Source organism: Lepisosteus platostomus, chromosome 4 (genome assembly GCF_059453375.1).
Source record: "Lepisosteus platostomus isolate fLepPlt1 chromosome 4, fLepPlt1.hap1, whole genome shotgun sequence".
NCBI lineage: Eukaryota > Metazoa > Chordata > Actinopteri > Semionotiformes > Lepisosteidae > Lepisosteus > Lepisosteus platostomus.
The window spans coordinates 16,990,357-17,016,531 of NC_142614.1; the positions used below are offsets into that span (position 1 = coordinate 16,990,357).

At 37.3% G+C, this 26,175-nt stretch overlaps 1 protein-coding gene across 2 annotated transcripts in view; it reads right to left on the reverse strand.

The window, feature by feature from the left end:
- Window positions 1–26,175, reverse strand: part of il11ra (interleukin 11 receptor subunit alpha) — a 44,649-nt gene that overhangs the window by 18,326 nt on the left and 148 nt on the right. The window contains exons 2-5 of one of the 2 annotated variants that reach the window (XM_088628778.1): window positions 25,448–25,603; window positions 4,799–4,895; window positions 3,375–3,441; window positions 1,871–2,031 (exon numbers count right to left, since the gene is read on the reverse strand). In XM_088628778.1, the coding sequence (XP_088484904.1) occupies window positions 1,871–2,031; window positions 3,375–3,441; window positions 4,799–4,895 (325 nt within the window). In that variant the 5' untranslated portion in view covers window positions 25,448–25,603. Of the gene's footprint in view, window positions 1–1,870; window positions 2,032–3,374; window positions 3,442–4,798; window positions 4,896–25,447; window positions 25,653–26,175 lie in introns of those variants that run through there. The other variant, XM_088628777.1, reaches the window with a different exon arrangement.

Sequence of the window (26,175 nt, forward strand, 5' to 3'; positions counted from 1 at the left end):
TATTAATATACAGTATATATAATTCCGTATTCAATGATGTAGTTTGAAATCAACTAATTCTGCAGTGCAAAGTTCACTTGACTCACACTCTGCACTAACACGTTGTGTAAATTTGTGAAGACTCCCAGTTTAAGAAACACACAAGCAGTCATTAATAGCTTTTGTTACCCAGATTCAGCGTTCTACTCCTCCTCTTCTCTTCAGGAAATCAAGTGCTATGTGGTTTGCAACTTCTTCTCTCAGGAAACGTACAGACCTTCACCGGGCCAGGGCACTACTGATTCAGGCTCGGTTTCTCCCACTCCTGTCTCACTCTCCAGCTCCTGACATACAGTTGTCTAAAATCAACTAAAATATATATCCCTTCACAGGTAAGTCCCGAGGAATGGGAATGCTGTGTAAATGTATTTACTTCTTCATTTTTCAAGAAGACAACAGCATAGTCAAAAGCAAATCACACAAGCCTTTGCTTTATACCCTTGGAGGAATGTGGTATATGAGAGCAGTTACAAAAGAGAGAAGAGAGTTCAAGCCATCTAGCCCATTGGGTGCATAGTAGTTCAGCCATTTTGTGAACGAAGTTAGGGTCTTAGCTTCAACAACATGGCTGGGTAACTTGTTCCATACTCCCATCAGGGAGCAGATACATTATAGCTGATGACTGTACTAAGTAATCAGAAAAAGTTTGCTTGCAGTGAATCAGATTTTGCATGCCAAAATGTAATGTATCTCTATAATGGCAGTTTCAAAAATATCTAGACCAATTAACTGTGATATTTAATAACTGGGTAGCAACACACCACACATACTCAGAAAAAAGCAGAGCTAAACAGAACCACCTAATATTTCTTCCAGAAAGACTCCTTTTTTATAATCTAGGTGTCATGCTTGAGCATGTACACTATTTAAGTGTCATTTTTGTGCGCGTGGTATAATTTTGTGTGTATGTTAGAATTTTGTGTAGGCAGGATAGTGTACCTCACTGTGTATGAACCCAAACTGCATGTGAATATATACAACTGCATATGGCCAAGAATGTGTGTATGCTCATGAGTACAGATTACACTCAAGATTCTGTCCAGAAGTAAGAGGTGTTTAAACTATAAGTAACTCAGAATTTCAGTTGTTTATTAAACCACACAATGTAATTCATTCAGGGTTGTTTTTACAGTTGTCTGGATACTTGAATTTCTTCCAACTGTCAAAATGTTGAGAAAAATATAACCTTCAGTATCTATAATCATCAACAGGACAAAACAATTCGCCTATGCAGAGGAATTGAACCACATTTTGTATATAAACGAACCTTGTGCTTTATGACACGTATCAGTCAGGAATTAAAAAGTGACATGACAGAACGCAGCATTCTCATTCTGTCATGGGAAAACCTGCTCTATGATAAGTACTTTTTTGTTTTGAATATCATAAGTAGAAGAAAATGTATTTTAAAATAAGAAACATGATGACTTGAATTTTGTCTGAAGAGATTAACGATCAGGAAGGCCTGCCTGGAAACAAAGATGAAACTGCGAGCAGCTAATGCTTTTTTGCGTCGTTACATGAAAATAATTATTTTTATCTAAAGCATGTTTTTGAAATATTAAAAATCAGCCATATATCTCAGGACCTGTGCAAGATGTACACTAAGGAAAGAATAAAGCACATTACTCCTCAAGGAAGTTTTATTCTGATGTCTTAAATAATTATGTACAACCACCATTGGTCATAGGGTTAACCTGACTGTACACAAAGATACTTTCCTTCTGTTTTTAAAATAAGCCACAAAATACAAGCCAGCATCACGTGTAACATGTAACGTGTGAGCTGGAGTGGAGTGAGGTAGCAAAGAGGCATGAATGAAGTCACTCACTGCCGAGCCTGAGCTTGGTCGCCCGGAGGAGTCCGGTTCCGTCGTAGCAGCTGTAGTTGCCTTCCATGGAAGCGTCCGCATTAATGAGAATGAGATTTTCGTTCTGAACAAGGAACCGGGAAGAGAGCAAGCTGCTGCCATTGTGCTGCCACTGCACGGGCCTGGCAAAACACACCGCAAGAAACAAAACTGGTGGTAAATGACAACATAAGCCAGGACATCACAGACATTTACTGCAGAGGCTTTTCTTGGGGGGAAAAATGATATCGTCTACTGTAATGGTTTTCTAAAAACGGCTTTGGTTATTGCAAATGCATCATGGGCTGTGGGTCTTGAATAAGAGCGTCACTTCAAGGTGAGGCCAGTAAAGAGGAGAGTAAATTCAACTCATAAAATTGTTTGTTGTGTTGTGATATATTGTAAGAAGTTTTGTGTTAGATAAACTGGCAATACAACATCTGATAGCCTTGTACAAGGTATGTGGGACTTAACAATACAACATCATATAGATTCAAATTGGATTTTAAACTTTCATCGCACCTCTTTAATAAAAGGTATTTCAAATAAATGATATGGCAACACATGATAAAATGTTTTCAAAGTAAGCAACATCTGTATTATTGCTATCTATATGTACACTTCTGAGTTTCTATCTGAAAAGATATTGGTCCATGTTGACCACCTCACATTCTTTGACTATTTTATAATTACCAGCTTTTTTTTCCCCCATTATATATCCATCCAATTTCAAAAAGCCAACTGAGTCTTTAAGTCTCAGCTCACAGTGACAAACCCTGTTGCTAGACTGGGGAGAATGAGGGAGTGTAGACAGGCATCTCCAAGCCACCCATCTATCCAACAAGCCATTAGTCATTTAGTATGAATGACGCAGTGATGCAGGAGATGAGGTGCGTCCCCCACTGCCATCACCACAAAACTCATTCACCCATGAAATCACTGGGATCACTGTGACACCGAGAGCTGAGAGTGCCTGGCTGATTAGGCCCAAGCCTATTCCTGCCACTGGTGGCACTGTCAACTAACTGTGTGTCTCTGTGTGAGGAATCGGCATCACACTTAGGTAATGACACAGACATGAACCTGCACTTGCAGCAAGTGTCTTTAATGGCAAGGACGCTTAGGGGCCTTACCTTATTATATGAATGCATTCCTCAGAATAGCAGTACTCACTGCACATGCAAGCAATTTGTGAGTTTTAAGATTCTGAAACCAATGAAGGTCCAATTTAAACTCAGTACCATCTGATTTGCTTTACTTAAAGCTGATGGCACATGGATAAAAGAATACTGCAGTCTCCAACCTCATCATCAATTCAACCACAAACCAAACCAACTTGTTTGCCAGAGTACAGTAATACAGGGCAATCTGTACAGAATCAGTGCATGTCATGACTCATTATCTGCAACAGTCAAAGACTAGGTTTGTTATTCTGCAAGCCCTACTGTTGGGTAACAGATCCCGATATACAAAAATTAGCACATACCCATCGCTGGAACTGCTGCACACCAGGGTGACATTGGATCCCAGTCTTCCATACTCAATGTCTGAAACTTGCCAAAGAAAAGTACAGATGATTACTGCAGTCTAAACACAATTCTGATACTCCCATTGGGCTTTGAGAAGCAGTTACATAGCATACAGCACTATTTGTAAGAGCAAGGGTATAAACTCTAGAGGTCTGATTAAATTAGAATCTTGCACAATCTGCAATCCCTGTATGTACCCCTTAATTCAACAGGAGAAGCCGCTGCTCAGTTCTTCACCTGATCTGCTGGGTATCAGGGCTATTGGTGTATAATAGCTGCCATGTACAGTACATACAGTTTCGGATTAGAAACACCACATGAATGCAAGCAATTATAAGTTATCATCATCATCATAACAGGGGCATTTCTATAAAGTCCAAAAAGAGATGTTTATTACTCATTACAGGAAAAAACAAAAGCAACAGCTGAGCTTAATCAATAGTGATCAACCTCAGGTTTAATGACACTCAGGAGTAACAAAATGCAATCGTTAAAGTTAATGTTGTATACAATTATGCAAAAACTGTCAGTGGTAGGTATCAAGAATGAAATGTGTTTTAAGTGACACTAACTGAAACTTGATGTCAGGTGAAGGACAATCCATCTGCCTACACGCTGGAAAGTTGCCAAAAATAACTTGGATCAAAGTGAATTTATAAGAATTGCAAAGTTCACCGACTAACGAATCCAACTGATTTTAAATTCAAATCTGCTCTTGCCACAGTTATTTTTTCACCAGTACAGGGAGGTCATCTTTCTTCATTTAACTGATATTTTATTTAATGACAAACACAAAACAACAAAACTAAAAGACAACTCAGTTGAAGGAGTTATTCAAAAGGCCACTAACAAAACAACTCTTGTTTAAGAGCAATTATCATTTACATTCCATGAGGCCTTGAAGACGTATCTTAAGTGTTTCTATAAGCTGCAACTCTTCTGTCTCTTCCATGCTAATATGATTCAATACAGAACTTTGTTGATTTCTTCCTTGATTAATGCCTGATTGCAATATACACTTAAAACATCAGCATTTCCTTTTCCTTGTCTGAAAGTTTCCTTCCTTCACCCGTTACTGTTATTTTCTCAGTTCAACTGCCATTCTGTATCCTCAAAGGGAGATGTGCAAAGTTTGTAAAAAAGAGACAGTTAACATTCTTTCTATAAAACACTGCAGTAATGACATCCTATAATGTAATGTTGTAACAAACAAATGAAAGGATGATTACCCTCTCATAACTGTAAACCTTTATGGCTAATCTTTTCTGAAAGCCACATTCATAAAAAAAAAATGAGACTGGTGGTGTTTTATGCAACATCCACATACATAAGGTCAGCATCTCATTTACTCACTGCCAATGCACACATAGCACTGTCTTACCTTCATTGTTCCATATTTCTGTCTTGACAGGGATGAAGGTTATAGGTATGATCAGAGTGACAATCAGAAAGCCTGGGCATGATGCAAAACCTGTCATCTGCAAAAACATCACAAAGAGGGTATTCAACACCCAATCCAAATGAAACCTCTCAGTCATTCAACTTCACACATGCAAAAAAAAAATAGAGGTCTTAGGTCCAATTTGAATTTAGACTTCAGTCTGCCAAACAAAACCAATTACAAACCCACTATACGTGATTGTGGGTTTCCACTGGGTAGCTGGAAGAAGACTCTGACAAATGAGATGCCTCCTTTAGGCAAGAATTTTAATGGAAAGAAAGCTCCTTGTGTTTCCACTCTGTTTTAATTTTACTTAATTAACTAATTAAGCAAGGTCTTACTGTGCAAGAAGTTGTGTTTAACTAGTTTTGTTACTTACACAGCTTAAATTCAATACTTTTTGATCACTAATAAACATATTTTAGGCCTACTTGTAATATTGGATATGTTGATTATTGCAATTGTGTAACAATTCAGTCTATCACACAGAGTAAGCTTCAGCACAAGTCTGCAAAGAAAGACAGCACGCTGAAGCACACACACTCATTCACTACGAATAAGGGATATATATTTGCAAAGTCTTTAATCTTCTGTATCCACACTGTATACCACTTTAGTTATTATCAATTCATTTTATTTCATCAGTACTTGTGTCAGTCTTCATTTTGTACTATCCATAGTGTCATTTTATTAATTTAATGTATTCTACCTTACTGGACCTTATAAGATTTGTCCTTATTCTTACACTTACTGTAGTATAAATGTTCTATTTATTTGTCTACAACAATATAAATCACCCTTGATAAGAGTGCCTGCTAAAATAATAATTTTGTTTGTCTGTTTGTTGAATTCTGTTCAACTGTAGAATTTTTTAAATGGCTTCAGTCAAACAGCTCTGCATCTGTCCCTCTGTAGCTCTTTGAGGCTGCATATTGAGCAGTGATTTGTTTTCCTTCTTTCAATGTCTCCAGGAAAAAACAACATACTCTTTCTGGCCCCGGTCTGCCTGGGCCCACCACTACTGCAGTTAAAAAACCAAACATTTTTGTTCTTTCTAACACCATTTGTTGTGTAGATACATTTGTATGCTGTTTTGTTTTAAAACTTAAATAAAAAAAAAGTTTTAAAATTAAGGAAAAGGCTGTTATTCAGTCCAGTTAATTTGTACCTAATTACTTTGGTTAATATAAAAAGTGTGCTCTATTTAACACCTAAAAACTTTGTCGTTAACTAATGAGGAGGCGGGGGTGGGGGGGGGTTGATACGGTTCCAAGCTCATCTGAGTTTTGCCTTGAATGAGTTTCAGTCCCACCAAGGACTTTCCCTGTAAAATGACCAGCATCTATTCACAGATCCTTATATTTCCCATAGAAAATTTGCCCGCAACATCTTGCTAACATTAATGTTCAAGATGGGTGACAATGTCCTGTTCTTCTTTGTAGCTTTTCAAATGTAATTGAGTTGTTCTTCAGTTTTAGACATTGAAATATTCAATTAAAGTTCGTGCTCTCTCACAGAACATAAATACTGCAGCTATGGAAAGGGAAAAACAAGGCCTGTAGGGCTGCCAGTTGGTGACCCAAGGTTTCCAGCTTCATTATTCATCTTAGTATAAACACTGTGTTTCCTATCTGACACTGTAAAATAGATATCTAGATAACTGGATCACAGCACCACTGCAAACAATACTGATTTCATTTTAGGCAGCCCAGTGTTACAGGATCGTTCACCTATAAGGAATCGATATAGAGAAATATCTCTTTTGCTTTCCAGCCACAAGGTAAATGATCTTGAATGTCTGAGCCATCTCACAGTCAAGGCTACTTATCCAGATTTATCCCAAAGTTATACAACAAAAACAAGCGATGTAGGGGATATGGTCAAACTGGACATCCTGTTGAGGTAAACATAAAGGAAGATTCACTGCTTGAAACATTCTTCCTGCAGCAACACCAACCCACAAATCCCCCGCATTTTTCCTTAAGGGTTCCTTTCTAAATCCTGTTTCTCACAAAATAGACTTAGAAACTGTACACAAAGCTACCATCGCAGTATATGGAAAAAAAAACAGGTAACACTTTAATCATTTATCTGAAATTGGCATAATTGGGCTTGATGTTATCACAGAGGTGGAACTAAATTATCCTCACAACATGCAGAGAGCCACCTTAAAAGCAACAAGCATTGCTTTAAAAAGACTAAGGTGCCTTTCACCTCTAAGATTTCAGGTAGTTAATAATATAGATTTTAACATGGCCTGCAGCACAGCAGGTGAACATGAATGACAATAACATAAGCATTCCAGGATGAAGAATCACTGGAGGCTGCGGGATATTTGCCAAAACCTTTTGTGTGCAATGTCTTTCATACACTTTAACAAAAGGAACTTAGAAGTGAATTCTGGTAAACTATGATTAGTCCTGGAGGTGTATTTAATCAATAAAATCCTTACCTTTAACTGAAAGGCAGCACATGGGAAGAAGGGCTGTGCTAAGAGGGTCTGTGCTATCTATAACAGCAACCAGTTACTATGATGTTATGTTACTTAACTGATAACATCTTTGCCAACGGCTTGACCAAATGGGAATTACTATACCAGATTGATACTCAGATACAAAATTAATCATAACTTCCCTTAATCACAAAAGCTCAACTTGAAAAAATACTAAACATAATGAAACAGATGTAATGCCATTTCACAGTCACTTACAAACAGTAAAACACAACGGAAGTGGAAAAGTTAAACTGTACGTGCATACCCATAGGATAATATTTAGTTCAGCATTACAGTTCTATTTTGACCTGTAATGCAGATAATTGTCATAATTGTATTTAATTATGATAAATTATGATAAATTCATAATTGTCTCTGAAAACATTTAAGCATAGGTAACCTATATTTTAGGCTAAAAAGAAACACTACCCCAGAGCTTACAAAGCAAATATTTATGGGCATATTTTGAATACAAAATCAGGCAAAAGTATGAAATATGGTCCTCATCATAGGAGCAGTAATGAGCAATGAATTGGCCTACAACATACTTGAAAAGGCCATCTTCAGTTGAGTCTTTGTTACAATAACAACTAGCACAAGTGACTGAATAAACATATACTCTACATACACAGATAGATTAAATTCCTTTTGTCTAACATCTGGACTTGTCAGATGTTGTCCCAGAGGAAAATAGACATTTCTACTAAAAGAGACAGGTAGTACTATAGAACTGTGCCTTAGTTGGCAGCATCTGTAACAAATTTCAGAGTAACAGATTTCAGAGTGCAGATTTTTTTTCAAGGAGGCAATCTATTGAATAAAATTAACAAAAACTTGCTTTCTGTAATCACTTTTAATCACCTGAAGCAACTAAAGTACATACTTTTTTCAGTTCTTAATTATTTGGTGATTCTGATTCTGATTCTGGTAACAACGTGGCCCCAGGGAAATGTATAATAAACCAAGTCCTCACTGTAATACTGCTGGAAGTCTGCTTAAAGGCAACCCTCAAAGAGCAAGTTTACAACTGAATTAATGGCCACACACACTGATACTCAAAACCATTGATTCCAATGACTTAACTTTAAAGAGAACAATTTTATTTATGGGACAGAGTTGGCACTTTTTAACAAATTTGCAATGACTGGAAACTTACTGGAGACCAAAAAGCAAAGCAAAACATTTTCAAGCAATTTGCGGCATGAAGAAAAAAGCTTTAAATGATCTGGGAAATGGACTGAAACCATGCTGAATGTCGCTGGAAGGGTATGAATATAGCACCACTCTAAATGGATGGTTCATTCCTCGTGATTGAGAGTTTTTAAATGTTATGTTAATAAAACTCTGGTGTCTCCGGAAATAAGAGTATACTAATTCCTGGTTCCAAAACAGCAAACCGATTGAAATCCCAATCAAATTAAGGAAAAATCTGAGTAAGGTGTCCCAATTATACTGCAATTATATAGAAACAATTTACAAATACATAGAAGGTAATAAACTGTTCAAAATCTCAAATTTTACTCCATATATTTGTACTAAGCCACACAGTATCTTCGCCTCATTAGACACTCAAACACTAATCAGCCTCACTACATTTGTCTACAAGTACTGACCCAAGAAGGGTTTTAGTGAAATTGAATTAGGTTTAAACTCTTGTACACTCCATACCATAATGGACAGTTATAATCATTTCATTTCTATCGAGGGTGATGGACAAACCGAAATCTGAAGATTATAAATGTAAAAAAAGAAAATGTCAAACACTTCACTCTCCTGTTGGATGGAAACATTACTTTGAAAGGTCAATACTGTTTCTCCATACTGTTTCTCCCTTTTATTAACCGATTTCTAAACCTCAACTCAAAAACAACTTTGATAGCTAATGCATTATGTCAGATTGTCGTTATTCCTATTAAATGCAAATTAAGGTCGTAATTTCTGAAGAAACAAATAACAGTTGATAAAATTTTCTAATCAATCATAGCAAGGAATGTTAGAGACGTTTCCGATTACTGTCCTCATATCTGATGACAATATACAGTTTGTATTTTGTTTTATTAAAATATGTCTTGTGTACTGTAGTTTATAATGTGGCTCAAGACTCTGGGAAATTCACTGTAAGTTTTGAAGGAATGTACCCATGGAGTGGAGTTTGGCTCCAGACTCGGTACAATACATGGTATTTCTAAGAAATGTAGCTGAAACCCTTACAGCCGTGAGATGTACGTGCAAGAGCTAAAAGCCTAATGGATATGACCAGTTTTACGAACTGCTGTCCTCAGCGTCAGAGCTGCTCTGCTTGTTTGAAAGATTCCAGGAGGAAAAAAGCTAAATATCCCTTTGAATGCAGTATTACGTTGAAGATGACATTCTGACATTCTACAATGCTAACAGCTCATTGGAAATTTGCCCCGGATAATGAGGCCACACAAGGCTCTCCTTGTTGTACTTGGCAAAGCTAATATTAGAGCTCACAGCAGGGCTCTGTCCTTATCTGTATGCCCTCCTAACCACTTCATCTAAAAATAATTCCTCTGTACAATGCAGTGAAGACAAACCTTGACCTCTGAGAGGAATGCAAGGGTGGTACCTTGGGACAAATACAATAACTCCACATCTCTAACAAGAAAAGAGGAATTCCTAGAACAAAACGTTTCCTAATTATCACTAAAAATAGACAAAATTCTGTTATTTGAATTGTTTCATGGGAAAGAAAACATTTTCTTGATTTTCTTTTCTAAACTTGTGCCAGTGTTTGTGGACTATTAGAAGAGGCAGGACTAATCCAAACTATCTTGTAACGCAAAAAATGTGTAGTCTTCAGTTTAATTAAGAATTATTTATATAAATGATTAAGTTCCTATTTGAATCCCATGATTAAACCAAATTTTTGCTTAGACTCCTGAGGGTGAAGGAAGGCTAACGTGCAGATCAGTGATGTACAAGAGTTCAGCTGTACTCCCATTGTTATAAGTTATTTATGCACAGTAGTGGACCAGTAAGTGGCCCTCTTAGCACTCAATATGAATTTCCAAATCAATGCCTTAGTATGACAAGGGACACTGTGCTGTAGGATGAGAAGATAAATCTAGGGTTTGACACTTGGTCATTAGAGAGTCCATGACACTGTTCAAAAAGTAATAATAATAATAATAATAATAATTGCTTACACTTATATAGCGCTTTTCTGGACACTCCACTCAAAGCGCTTTACAGGTAATGGGGACTCCCCTCCACCACCACCAATGTGCAGCATCCACCTGGATGATGCGACGGCAGCCATAGTGCGCCAGAATGCTCACCACACATCAGCTATCAGTGGGGAGGAGAGCAGAGTAATGTAGCCAATTCATAGAAGTAGATGTATTAACCCCAGTATCCTGGCTAAGACCTTTGAGGGTACATTATCTGGTCTTCCTAAATTTTCCCCACAATTCACTTTTTCTTTAACAACAACTTTTCCATCCTACAGGCTGATCCCTCCACTGGGGCCCTGTTTTCTGACCGCCACATCATCTCATATCGCCGACCACCAATCGGCGTAACCTTCTTGTTCACAGCTCCCTTGACCGCCCTCAACAATCATCCACACCAGGTACTTTCCCTTGCAACAGTGCTCACTGTATCACCTGCAAGTACACATCTAACACCACACTAATTCAAGGCCCCTCAGGACAATTCCGGATCACCCAGACAAACCCTTGTACCTCCAGCAACCTCATTTACTGTATCTCTTGCAGGAAAAGCCCAGCTATCTACGTTGGGGAAACCAGAAGGAGACTAAGAGAACATGTTAGGGCTGTGAAGATTAAACATTTCTCCAAGCCCATTGTTTCTCATTTCACCTCTGACGGCCATGACCACACTGATCTCTCCCTCTGCATTCTCAAAGAAGGGTTTCTTAACTCCCATAGCAGAAAGACACCAGAAACAAAAATTATCTTGAAACTTGGTTCACACCTTCCCCCGTCTCTCAACGTCAGATTTGTTTTCATGTAATCTTCTCTATTCACATGCAGGTTCACACTTCACACCTCTCTTCGCCTCTCCCCTGCTCCCGCGTCCTCCACTCTCTTAGCTTTTGTTCTCCTGTGCTACTTAATCTTTGCCGTCTGCCCTGTCTTTCTCACACCCGAAGAAGGCTCCACAGCCAAAACATTGTGTTTTCTTTATTTGCTTTTCAGCATGGAATAAATCTATTACTTGTTCCTTTGCAGCCTATGCTAGCTGACGCACCTGCCCACATGAACTACTTCAACATATTTATGCACTGTACAATATTATGTGCTTTGAAGAACTGGATCTAAAACACTTAAATCAAGGAGGAATCAAATTTTGAATTTCAAGTTACCATTTCATTATATTCTACGTACTACAGTAGAATGTCTTACTGCCACACATTTCAAGTTTAAAAACATGGTGCAATGAAAAACTCAGAACACAAAGGATTAAACAGAAACATGTTGGATCTTCCATTTTTACTTCTATATCGATTTTTTCCAAAATAGCTCTGTGTCCCAATATCGCATTAGAAAATCTGTAAAGGTTAATGGTTAATCACTGCAATGTTACCTCTATTCACCCGGAAAAACAAACTGTAGAAAAGGAACGCTCTGCAGTTCTAGGTGTACAGCTGAAGCACACACAACTTCTGAGAAAATGGCAGTAAACTTTATGGGCCTGCAAGCAGTGTATTGCCTTCCAGGTTTATTTGCTTTGCTTTTGCATGCTTCACTGAATGCAGTACATCATGGAGTAATACACATGACACACAGATTATTAACCTACAGGATACATTACACAATGGATGCCTATTTTAAGAACTGAATTTTATAATGGAAAAAGGGAAAGAAAGAGAAAGAGGAAACTGAAGGTAATAAATTAACATGTTAAATGTGCCTTGGGTGTTTATGGATTTTATTTTTAACTTTAAAAATAAAACAAAAAATGTAATAAGCATGCACTTTGGTCTGGCAGCCAGGTGTCAGATTATTTGAAGGCCTGTTCTGTGGTTAGAAAAAAACACAGGCTGAGATCTTCTTGTGGCTTGCAGAGGAGGCCTTTGTCATTATTTAATTCTTGTATTTATATAGCTTTAACCATAGCACTCAATTTCAGTTCCTCGAATACTACGATCAGCCAATGAGCCACTGTGAGAAAGAATTTTAAAATGGTTTAAAATTAAACCTCACAAAACCTTCTAAACTTTCATGTATTCAGAGTAACACGCCATTACTGTTGGAATCTTACACCTTTAATTGTCCACCATACAAGAAGCTTGACTGATTGACTGACCTGTGAAGACAATGACTTGTGCATGTTTCAGGATCTGAGGGAAATCTTCCTGTGATTTTCTGTTTTATGCATCTATGACTCTTCTGAGCCCTTTGTGCCTACAAAGTGTGATGAAACTGCTTTACGCTCTCTCCCAGTGGCTACATGCTAAAGAAGCCACCCATTTCAATTTGACAGAGGTGAGTTATGCACCCATTTGAGGAAAAATACATTTCTGAGTAACCACATGTTTCTTGACGTTTTAAGCCTTTTACAGGCTGGAGAGCAACGAGAAAGCCTCTGCCCTGGATACAGCTTGTTTTCTATAGCCTGGAAATTGCAGGCACCTATCCAATGTATGGCCCTCACCAGCTGTGGCCAGCCAGAAAGCAAGAACAAAACTGTCTGAATGCAATCCAACCCTGGCTCACAACAGTACAATAGCTGCAGACTGTTGTACAGAAGCCACATCCATCACCCAGGAGTGCATACTGAAAAAGTTGGTGCAATCTGGATCTGTCCTTCATATAAAACAAAAGCTCATATCTTTTGCTTCTCAAGATTTTCAGTGCAACAGAAGGAAAATGGCCTCACAGTACTTATAACTGAGGACATGAATGAATTTTCGTTCTAATGTGAAGAATGCAGCAGTAGAAAGAAGACTGAATATCTATAGAAGGTGCAACATTTAGATATTCTAAATCTAAAAGAAAAATAAAAGATTTTTGAAAGAAATTCTGTATATTTTATTTTATAGTACTTGACTACATCTACAAAAAATGGCAACTATTCTTTATTTGTTTGACACTAATACAGCTGGGTAATTTACTGGATCAAGCAGAGTAAAGTGCTTTACTCAAGGCTACTGCAGCAGTGCCTCACCTGGGATTTGAACCCACAACCTTCAAGTTATGAAACCATCCAGGATGTCTTAGCTTTAATTACTTTACAAGCAGTATAATGTGTAATAACACAGATAGTAAAAATCCGTAAGGCCTGAACCAGCCTTCAGTATATCCTGAGAAGCCTCTGAATTGTATATTGTGTGCGCCATGACGCAAGTTTTGAGTTTCTTAAAAAGCGCTCCTAAATATGAATATTATGTATACTATTAAGTATTATATATTTAATATATATACATCTATCTTTAGTCAAGAACTACAAGAATACTGTGTAAATATAATGAAATGCCAATTAAAAGCAGTGTATTTTGTAATACATATCTGCTAAATGAAAAGGAGGATAACATTGGAGAATTAAAAAAACGTCATAATTAAACCCATTTACTTCCACTCCCCAAATTTTTATATTAGACCGCACTTTTTCATCATTCAAGGCAAAGGTTTTAAAGCTGAATGGCAAATTTGCTCCTTACAAGCCAACAGATTTGACAGGTACAGTTTATATGCGACTCCTTGGGCAAAAGAACATTTGGAAAATGATCAAACGACGACCAGTTTGCAAAAATCAAAGAAGTCTTTGCAAATCAGTCTCTGCAACAGGTCTACTATGATTTACACAGCAGCACAGGGAAACTGTATTCCGAGCAAATGAGTCATCCCTTCAGAGTGCCTCAAACCCAGCTACTTCTTCCCTGGTTGACATTGGCTCAGCAACTTCTGTGGTATGCAATAGTCCTTACTAGTGGCATGGGGAGAGTTTGACCCAAATACACCACTCTTTGTGTAGGATTATCTTCACGTACTCCCATACAGGCTGGCATTACAGGACCGCAGGAGTCAGGAATGCTGCGCCTCGCCAGGGATGGAACTTTCGAGGGCTATTTTTAAATGGCTGACAGCTCACACGCAGGTGGAACTTGTGATAGCCTAGGTTTGTTTCTATGCTGAGCCCTGCTCGTAAAGGTTGAATTGATGAAGGGTGTACATAACAGTTTTACAGGCCACATTGCGTTTAAAGGTTATATTATCAGATTCTTGGTGCGTCTAATGTCAATTATAAGCATTACCAACTCAGCTGCATAAGGGTCCAGTTAAAAAAATGGTCCCATTTAAGTATTTTTGGCAAGGAGGAAGAAAAGACCTTTAAATTGAACAATATCAAAATTAAATGAATGGGAACTTGAGTACTCTAGTACTAGACATGTCCTATCTATTTAATAACAGCTACACTGCATGAGCTCTTTTCAATGCCAGGTAAAAAAAGAAACAAAACGCACATTGAAAACTATTATGCAGAACACTGCATTGTTACAGTCAGATTTATTGTTTCATTTAGGACACATACAGCTGCAGATCATGGAAATGTAAGGGAAAACAGGCCTAAGCAATGGCATTTCATATTTTGTGGTTCGCATAAGAATTTCATAGCAAACAAATGGCGTGTGAGCTTTAGTGCATATATACATAGTACAATATAATCATCATCTAACTGTTACATCAGATTGCTGCCTGGATTTGGCTTTTAAAAAGGCATCCAGGCATTCTGATTCAGACTTAAAAGGCTTATACAAAGCAGTGAACAAACTGGTTTCAACACAGCCATGTCACTCCCTTTTTGCTCTTCCTCGCCTAAGAAGACACCAGCAAAACTGTTACACAATCTTACATAGAACATAAAATAGCATTAGCATCACATTCCTGCGATATTCCATTTGGACTGATGTGACTCAAATGTCAGACAGTTTTCCTCCCTTCTAAAAGCAGACTATTCTCCATCTGTACAGCTGAAAAGCAATTATACACATCTTGCAACTTGCCATGGTCTTACACCTAACTGCCAGGAGCCCACCTGTTGGCGTAATAAACACACCGTGCTAAGAGAGCATGCAGTGCAGTTTTCAATAATCAACTGCAGTGTTGATATAATGGCAAAGCAATTTGACTTACAGCACAGTTACGTTAAGTTCAGATTTAAAGAAAGAACCAAAATAATTGTAAGAAATCTCAAGTTCATTGGGCATACTGGGGTTCAATTACTGATAATGCAGTCGCCTGTCATTCTTTTTTTTTTGTGGTAAAATTAATCCATTTTAATCAACAAAGAGAATAAGGCTCCAGACTACGCAGCCATTCCTGCCAAGCCTTATTTTGTTCTAAGGAGATGAGTCATAGTGCAGAAAGGCCCCAGACCCAGATTGTTTTTGTGTTTTACAAAGCTTCAACAGTCCCTGGGAAATGAATGGTCTTCTCAGACAATGGTGCAAAATGAACCTCAAACCCTAAAATTACCAAGCAACCTCACTTCTTCTGCCATCAGTGTTACAGCAAGTGAGGAAGGAGAGGGGGGATATTTTGTCGAAATAAAAGAAGGTGAGTTTTTTTGAAGGGGGAAAGGAAACATAACAGCATTCCACAGGAGGCCCAAGTTTACCCTTTCCAGTTAAAATGCTCTACTGGTAACAGATGAAAGTCCCTTACACCCCTGAAAGATGAGGGGGCTTTCCATGGAAATCCTGTTTTTGATTCGCTCATGAACTTAGGATACATTCATCCAACTGTTAAAAACCTTAGAGTACCGCTCATAAACTTAGAGTACATCGAACTGTTGTGTAAACTCCCTTTTCTGACCTGCGCTTGTCAGAGATAAACATTATGGCAGGAAATAATGACACCAGAAAGCTCAGAGATGCATCACAAAGAATAATTACTTAGGAACATGCCAGGGATTTATGTTAAAGAAAATCTGCAAGTCATTAAGAGTTCTGTTGCATCTCTTCCCAGAATGCCATATGCCATATGCTATGCTGTTAATGTAGACATTAAATGATACTCCATTTACAACATTAATGTTGTCTTTTGATTCATGTTAGATGAAACAAGTTAAAAAATATATATTTTTGGAAGCTTAATTCACCCACTAAAATGTTTTCTAAAGCAGGTTATCATTGAACTGCATTTTACTGATGACATTTCTGTCATATATTTTAAAATATTTATAAAAAGCCTATACATTTTATTTTCTCATACTGATAGAGTGCTATGTTTCATACTAACAGTGTTGTACTATGTAATGAATGACTCAATACCTTATGCGATATATAATTCTCTATTTTAACACTGCACTTCAGAGAAAGAGCAAACATTTCACTGGACAAAGTATGATTCACTTGAGTCATTCTTAGTGTGCATACCATACATATTTCCGTACTGCTGTTTAAAGAAGTTTTAGCTTCAAAAATCCCTGTGTAATGAAACACAGATTTGAGTTTTTTTTTTTACTCCTTATCTTAGTGAGAGTTTAAAAAATCTTAGTAATGTAAAGTAACATCTCTCTCTGAGCTAGAGATAGCATGGGAATGTGTTACATTCAAAATATGAAAATGAAGATTACTGCATTTCCACTTCTACATTACAAGCTATATATAGGTTTCGTTATAAAAAATGTATTAATCCAATATGTAGGAACTATGCTTTTCTCCTCCATACCCCCCCACCCCCACCCCACTTATTTAAAACCAATGCCAAGACCACGGTACTGTTATCTGTGGGTTAGGAATGGCAAGGCTCTTACTTGCTGGCTGAGGTACTGTAGCTCTAACAAATTACAGACTGGCTCTGAACAGTGAGTCTTTGGTATGGCTCTGCTATGCAACTTCAGTTCCAAAAATACTTGAACAGCACCCTGCCTCCAGCTCAAGAGCAGAAAAAAAGTGACAAAGAAATATTCTCAACTCTCACGTTTATCCCATCTACAGCATCTCGACTAGACCCAGATTATGGCCAGGCTGGACTAAAGGCTGTGGTTTGTATTAACGTGGGCAAGTTAAAAGTATCTCAGATTTAGGACTTCTTCACAGAAAACCTGGATTCAGCTTTGAAGGCCAACACCAAAAGTGCAGAAATCAATGCCATTCAACTAGTGGCAACGCAGACAAGAAAAGTAGCATGTTCTTGAAACAAATGGTGAAAGAAAAAGGTTTAAAGAGGAGTCTGCAAAAGCCAAAATCTACAAATGTGTTTCACATCAGGTGGTAATATACGCTCGCTCCAATAAAAATGTTTTTATACCCAATAGGATTTCACATTTTTTGGAATACCACGAAAGTTACATATACATTCAAGATATGGTCAACTCCTTGGAAATAAACTCCCAAATTCAGACTTTTTATTCATAGCAACAGGTGCTCAAGTTATAATCACATTGCTCAACTCTATAGCTATCAGGAAAAAAAAGAACCTGCAAAAACACATAGCCATGTGTTTCCTAGCTCGCACTCTGTGAGAAAAGTACAGTTCCCGGGGTCTCCTGAGTGGAACCCAAGGCACTTGATTTGAGTACAGATTGTGATACATTATAAGTTCAAACCTGATCATTTCACTAGGTGTCCATAACCAGGATTCCAAGGAACAGTTTAAGATTGGCACAATGCTGCTGTGCCACTCCCTAAAATCAGTCAGCCACTGTCTCAAAATCATGGCAAAATAACTGCCTTTGGGATTTCTCGGGCACCCAAGACAGACCTGTGGTAATGACAGTGAGAAACACTCCGTTCCTCCAAACCAAGATAAACCTTCTGTATCTCACTACGGGGCTTCATGAATGGGCAGGCCAAAGGATCACATTCTCATTTTCCCAATGTGACTACAGGGATAGTCACTGTGAGCCAAGATGTAAATGCATTACTAGGAAGTGTTGGTGATACCATTTAGCAAAGTTGGAAAAAGGTTAGGGTGAGGCTTAGTACAGCAGAAATTAGTGTTCCAAGTTTCAAACTAGACTACAGTTTTTCTCTATTCCACCAAGTCTGCAATGGGCACCGACACTGGCACTGAGCTGGGGTGGTGTTATCAAGTGGGCAGTAAACAGGCAGACAACAACATGTTAGAGCAAAACCATTCCAGAAGACTAGTATTATGTAAAAAAAAGACAGGAAATACATTTATACAGTATATTTCAGCATTCTGTGCTTCTATTCAAACATTTTACTGTACAAGGCCTGTTCTCAGGGTTAAGAATTGTACTACTAGTGCAATACAGGAATAATATAATGCAATAAGCAATTAACAATAAGAATAATACAACCATGTAAGCCAATGGATGACATACAATCCATTTTAAAGTTTGTTTTTTTATCTTCAGACCTAAACAGGTACAAAAACAATTCAGAATTTCCTTTTCTAAAAAAAAAAAAGAACTGAAATGTGTTTCTGCAGTAACAAAAAGAGCTTTATCACAATATATAACTGTTTAACTCAAGCCTTCTGTTTGTCCACATCTCTGTTCAAGGATTCCTCATTATTTAAAGACTATTTAACTGTCCTAAACCATACATCTAAGTATAATTTCCTAATATAAGTAAGTCCTCCCAAAAGTATTAATAAACATTGACTTTCTAATAAACCACAGTTGTCACTTGCTATATACAGTATGATGTGGTCTGATGAAAGGTAAGCACAACTGGCTGAATTATTCTGTATGTCATTTAGTTTCAGCGCACTAATTTAAATAATTATCCATGTTTTATTTAGTAGGTTGAAAAGGTCATCTGTGGCTTTTCTTACATGGCATATTTAGAAAATCTTGACAGTATGATAAAAAGCTTGATCAAAGTCCAATCTGATTTTAGTCCTATTTGAGCTCTCATTTGAAACCTTAATAACCAAGATGTGGCTAAGGATCTGCGCCTGTGGCTGGAAGGTTGCTGGTTCAAATCCCGCAGCCGGCAGAGGAATCCTACTCAATTGGGCCCTTGTGCAATATAAATGGCTGACCCTGCGCCTGACTCCAAAGCGTCTCTCTCTCCCCCTGTCTGTGAGCCTGCGTGTCTCATGGAGAGCAAGCTGGGGTATGCGAAAAGACAAATTCCTAATGCAAGAAATTGTATATGGCTAATAAAGCGATCTCTCTGATCTCTCTAATAGACTTAATAAAAGATTTCAAATGGACTTTTCAGTTCTTAAACTTATAGGAGACTTCCTTTTCACTACTGCATTTCATAAGTATCTTATGATCTCCAACCTCCAAGAAAAGGAGATGAAAGGATGTAAATACTGTATGATACGACTATGGACACCGAATAGCATCACTGGATTTTACAGAGATGATGAATTATGCAGAGATGTATCATGATTCTTCTCTGCAGGTTACATATTACACTCAAACCATCTCTATCTGCCATTACAGTTAACTGCACCTCCAGCAGTAGCACCTGGTATTTCTTCAATCTCTAGAATGTGATCTGATACATCAATCGCAACTCTAAACCACATGCTTTACTGCACACTCCCTCAACACACCACCCTATGTCATTAGATCAGGGATTTCTTTTCGTAGACCCTCAGATTCAAAAATCTTTTTGATCTAAGATGTTTGAACAATTTGAAAATCAGCAAGAAAATTGATCGTTGACCCAGAATGCCTTGGTTGACAGTCTGAGGTATTACCTGGTTAAGCATGACCAAAGAAACTAGGTCTGTTCTTTCATTCTTCTTCCCTTCTTTTAAACTCCTTTAGTTTTTTACCTTTTCCATAATGTGTTTCTCATTATTTCTTACATGATATGTGTCTGAGAAATGGAACATGAAACAGTCTATAAATTTTCTTCTGGCAGAATCCCTACAATGCCAATAGAATACGAGGACAGTAAAGTTCTCATTCTAAATGCATTATTGTGAAAACAGGTAATATACAGGTATATAACAGGTGTTTTTAAAGAAGACTGTTACACAGACTGTTACAGAGCCCTGCTTCTGGAAAGCCCTGATCAAGCAGTTTGTAAAGGTCACCCATGAATCAGAATTTTATAAAGACCAGAAATATAAGACAGTTTGATCATTTATGTAATTTAATTTATTCATTTAACTAGACATGGCAAATGGTGATGCTTTAGCTCTGCATGATGTTGATCTTGTAGTTGCAAATGACTTATAATTACATAACTGTTCAAAACAGAAATATTTCACATAATCAAAAAACTGAAGCTCTGAAGCTCTAAGGATCACTTATAAAACCTGCTAAACTGCTACCCCTGCTCCTAGAGTACTACACCTGTCTCTACTGGTTTTGCTCAAACCCAGGGTCTTCAAACCCCGGTTCCTGTGTCCCTGGTCCTTTCTGGTTTTAATTTCAGATGATCTTAACTGGTGCCTAACGGGTCCGGTTCAAATAATTTGCTCAATTAAACCTTTATTTCCAGCTCTCAACAAGGTGGCAAATTTCACTTTTACTTTTAAGCTGTAACAGGTAGCTTGAAATCTCCAACTGTTTCTGAGACGAAAACAATTTGAAATGGTCCATTGATTATTAGTTCAATCAAGTTGGAAAAAAAACAAGACTCTGGGGTCCCCAAGAATAGGTGGCAAAGAAACTCTCTTCAAATAGTACTTACAACTGACCTACTTAAGTAATCCTTTTTTACTATAGCTAAATTAAAAAAATGTTTAATTGTTTTTTAGCTCCTAAAATTTAACAGATTAAATAAATTAAAATGTACTTACTGAGTAAATTACGCTATAAAGCTCCAAGTGGGTAAATTAGTTGAATTAAGTAACTGAGACATTGAACAAAATATGGGGGAATAGTCACATCATGATCATGATATACTGAGGTTTGATAACCCCAATCTATTTTGCCAAATCAACATCCCTTCTCTTCCTCTACAAAAGCAACTTGTGAGGTTAACTGGCCATGAAATATGTTTTCTGGGAATCTTTAAGGGCAAAGGGAAAAATCTAAGCATAGGGATTTCAAGATTCTGTACAATATTTTAAACAATATTTCTTGTTTAAAAACTGAAACTGAGATGAATCTTAAAAAGAAATTAATGGGTTAAGGTTATAAGAGGCATTCCAACAACATACTTGACTTGTCGATGCATAAACTTCAGACCAAGCTAAGGGTAAATCATGTTGATGCAAGAGTGTCATTCTGTAATTCATTGGAATTTTACAATCCCAAAGACAGAAGCACTAGCCATTTAGGTATCTTGAATGGGGTTGTTGAATGAAAAATCTGTCAGCATGAGGAATGCAGCACGTCCCTCTCGAGATATTGAGCTGTAGGTTATTTACCCTCCAGGTATATAGAAGCCTGACTTAAGCACTTTAAGCATCGCAGGACTGCAAAGTGGTGGTCCTGAGTGAAATTAAACTGCCATCTGGTTCTGGTGTGTGATCTGCTTCCACCCAGATTACAGCCCTTGTGCGGAAAAAGAAAACCAACCCGTTCAGCTAGAGATAAACCACTTGGATTGGAAGACGCAAAAAAGTAACTGAAAACTAGAGAACCAAAAGAACCAAATATGGTAAAGACAGTGTTATTAAGGTCTTCAGAAAACACACCATAAGCCAAATTGGCATATGAATGACACTTTGTATTCAGCATTTTCAACAACACACACAGAGTGTTAAGTGGGCACTTCACAGTCTTTTTCTGGTTCAATTAAGCAAAATATATTGTCCTACAGTATAGGTATAGGACTGTGTTCATAGCTTTATTGACCAGAACTTTTTAAAGTTTTGCAGCTGTGATTTTCTAGTACATACATCCTCATTTTACCAATAAGAATACAGTGAAAACACCTTGTTCATCAGCAGGGGTTTTGGTGCCTGATCCTCCAGTGCCAGGTTCTCACTGGTTTTAGAGGTACTTTTCCATTGGCATCTGACTGGGACAATTAATTTGACTTCTTAGTCACTTCATTGGTTAACAATCAATTAGGTTAAGGTCCGATATGTAATGTAAAACAAATGTTAATAAATGTTTACAGGGATGTTGACGAGAGAAAATAAGCAAGAGAAACAATTGAAATAAGACTGTGCAGTAGCTAATTGCCTTTAAATTTAATATTTTTTCTTTACAGGTTCAGTTTCAAAGTTATGGTTTTTAATGTCCTAGTAGTATACTTGGTTTTGATACAAAGATCCAACAACGGGGAAACAAACAAAAAAGGTTTACAGAACCTGCTCAGGGGGTAGGCAGGTTCAAAGAGGAATTGAACTCTGATTGCTGACTTAAAAGCAACAACTTACAATATGCAGCGCTTTTGTCAGTGAGATAACAAGCTTTCCTTGGCAGTCATTGACTGATTTAATTCACCTCCAGACCTGACTCCTACCCTAGTGTTTAAACACCTAGATGATATTTTCACAAATAGTTTGAATGAACTGAAAAAGTATGGGAAAACATTCAAAACTTCACAGTGGAACATAAAAATGTAACCCACCTATTTCTTATTCCAGATAAATCATTTTCTTGCTAGATGTTCACCTTTAATTCTAATGATTGTTTTCAGAAAATATCATGCATTTTTCAATCCAGCAAAACACTTTAAAAATCACCCACTCAATGCACAGATAATCTAAAGACTATTGGAGAGCAGCATCTCAGTTTTAAAATACCACAGTGGTAATACAATTATAAGGAATTCCCTCACATGCACTTTCTACACTATACTCATTTAAAACCATAAATCATTAACTTTAAGGGAAGCTCCAGGCACATTGTAACAAAGAACATGTGAGAATACAAAATATTTTTTTAAGCTCAATAGGAGTGTCAAGACATTCATAAAAACATTTCCTCTCATGTTCTAATCAGCATTGCACACACTTCCTTCTAAAACAATTCCACTCCACTACTTGGACACTGAACTTTTGAACTCTATTTCATTTGAATGGTTACAATAACTTCCCCATGGTTCTGTCTCTTGACCAATGCATGACTATGCTCTTCAAGAAATACATATGTTCTACACTCAATATGCCTGAACACCAGAAAGCTTTTCATCTGTTCTAAGTTGCCTGGACAACTAGAAACCACAACTGTGAGCTGAAAAAAAAAAGATTTTCTATAGCTTGGAGCCTCTGAGGCTTAACTTACAAAATATTGTAAATAAACACATGATGTTGACTATTTTTCCTCTATTTTCCTTGATCTTTTAAATTTAGCTAGTACTAAAGAAATCCATCTGGTTGAGGGGAACACTAATTCTCCCTTTCAGTGCATCAAGAGATTTGACTCCAAGAACTTTTTAGAACACGAGTGATTGTGAATCGCAATATTACAGATTCAGCTTCACGAAAACCACCAAGCAGCCATACCTGGCAGGACACCAAAATGAATCACACAGATAAGTGCAAGTTCAAGACTTTCAGGATGCCTTGCAAGGGAAACCAAAGAAAGCTCTTCCAATGCTTGGATGTAGGGATATCATGGTGCTTCAAGTACCATTATAATAATTATTTTTCTGAAGTCCAGGTTATGAGAGGTCCATGTAATTTTTATTGCTTTGCATATTGAGATCCTAGGATCCAGATCAGACTGTTTACAGTATAACTTCCCCTCCAGACACAAGGAACACATTTACTCACAGTCGACTCTCAAAGTAATTTCACATTTTTCTCTCAGTAACGTCTCCATACAGTGTATCAGTTCAGAACACACCTTGCATTTACATTTGATAAGAAGCCACAAAGCAGTCACATGATAATGCACAACCGTTAAAACTTCAGAAAGATGAACACCTGTTACTTAAAATTATTTTAAATTCTAACACTGAATGAAAAGGTCTTCGACTTTTATAGACACATTATTATGTGTTTTGTTCTAGAGCAGGGATTTTCAATCCAGGCTATGTTAAAGGTATCCAGACAAATGGGAAACCTTTTATCATAAGCTTAGTAGTGGGTGAAATCAAAATGATCACAAAACAGATCTGCTCAGGCATTGCTTACTGTGATCTGTGATTCCTCGCATTCTTCTAACTCTGTGTAATAAATACAAACTTTACTTTGATTTCATGGATATGGATGGGAGTTTAATGGATATGGTTGGGAGGGCGGAGGTGATTTTGAAAGTGGTTTTTAACACTGAAAAGCCACTATTATGTGGGTGACAGACAAGTAGAAATTGATGCAGATGTAAAAGTCCAGTAAAATTTAGATTTCCTATGTAAGTCAGACAGTAATCGCCTCTATATTTACAGTATTTGTTTTATGGATTGGCTTATTATTGATGAAAGATATGCAAGCATCTCCTTTTCCCAAGAGAAATACATGCAACATGCTAAGGAAACGTTCTCATGTGAAATCCTATTTGAAATCAATGTTGCTCTTTTTGCATCTTATATGTTCTTTATCGGTTTATACGCGCAAACTTTACTTCAATATAGCTTAAGAGAACGAAGTGACGGTAGAAACATGGACCTTGCCACAGAAAACCGAATTAAAACGTAATATTAAAATCATATTTGCCAAAACGCGGCAAAAAGTGTGGTTCCATTCAGATTTATACAGAACCGTAGATCCAGAAACTTTGTATTATTATATTTCAACGCAACCACCACAATAATAACAAACCTCATTACTTTCTGCGGCAACTATATCATGTGGATGTCAAAATCAGCATACTGAATTTACTTAAATGTAAGGGTTAACGTTTGTCTATGTGGTGGGTTTTGTGGTGTTGTACTGCTCTTATCTTATCTATTGCGAAATATCAAGCTAATTTTTGGGCAACAAATAAAACTAAACACAATCTTTATAAAATATGCCCAGAGATTTAATTCGCATCTAAAGTTGGTCATTTAACTGTAAATGAACCGCAAAGTAATAAACGTGACTGGGCTGCACTGCTTGCTTTTGCGTCCTATTATGCCTTTAGTTGTTTATCGCATTCATACTGTAAAATACGAGTGCGGAAAGGTGTTGAATGCACGGGTATCCTCTAGTACATCGTTTTTTATTATTGGTTATTTTATTGTACTTTGTTCTGTAATTTTTTAAATAAACATTGTAACCCGCATTTTGATAAAGACCGAAAACTTACCCCTTCGTTATTAGAAGTTTCGAAACCGTCTTTTAATGTTACACAAATGCTGGGTTTCTATTTAAAAACAAAACAAAACCGTGATTCCTTACCTTATTTTATAAGGGTCTCGCCGGTGAGTAAATCCCGTGTTTCTGCCCTCCGGTTAAAGCATTTTCTCAGGCTCTGTTTGTCACCGATCTGTTTACTCAAGTTTAGCTTCAAGTTAGCAGGATGCCCTGTATAATCCCAACGAGTCGAAAAGACGCCTATTGGAGAAACCACATGTCAGTTATGAGCACTCGAGTTCCTGCCGGGGTATGAAAATTAGATCCCTACGAGCAGACTGGTAGTGGGGAAAAGACCTTAGACACTAAGTATAATAATATGTATTACCACAGCGTGATTAGACTGCTCACATAGTATAAACTGCGATGATGAAATTGCTTTTGATCTTGGGTTCTCTCGGTATTCCTGAAGTGCACACACCCGTTTGTATTTGTATTGGTTATACGATATGAAAACTACATTAGTGGAAACCTGAGAGCGCTCTCTCACTCCTATCACATCTTTCCCGTGGACTGCTTTGCCAATTGCAACATAAATTTCCTTTCATTGAATGCAAAACGTGTAGTGAAAGGCAGGGACATCAGTTCGCATACAAAATAGCAAATTTATTAAACGTTATAATCCTAAAACTTGAAAATAAAACATACTGTTATCGTTTGCAATTTAAAAAACAAAACCTGTTTGGCCTGCTCCAGCACAGTAAAAAAGTTTTAAAGTCCAAAAGGATTTTGTATCTACAACTAAGCAAAACAATACAGTATGTTTTCCTCGT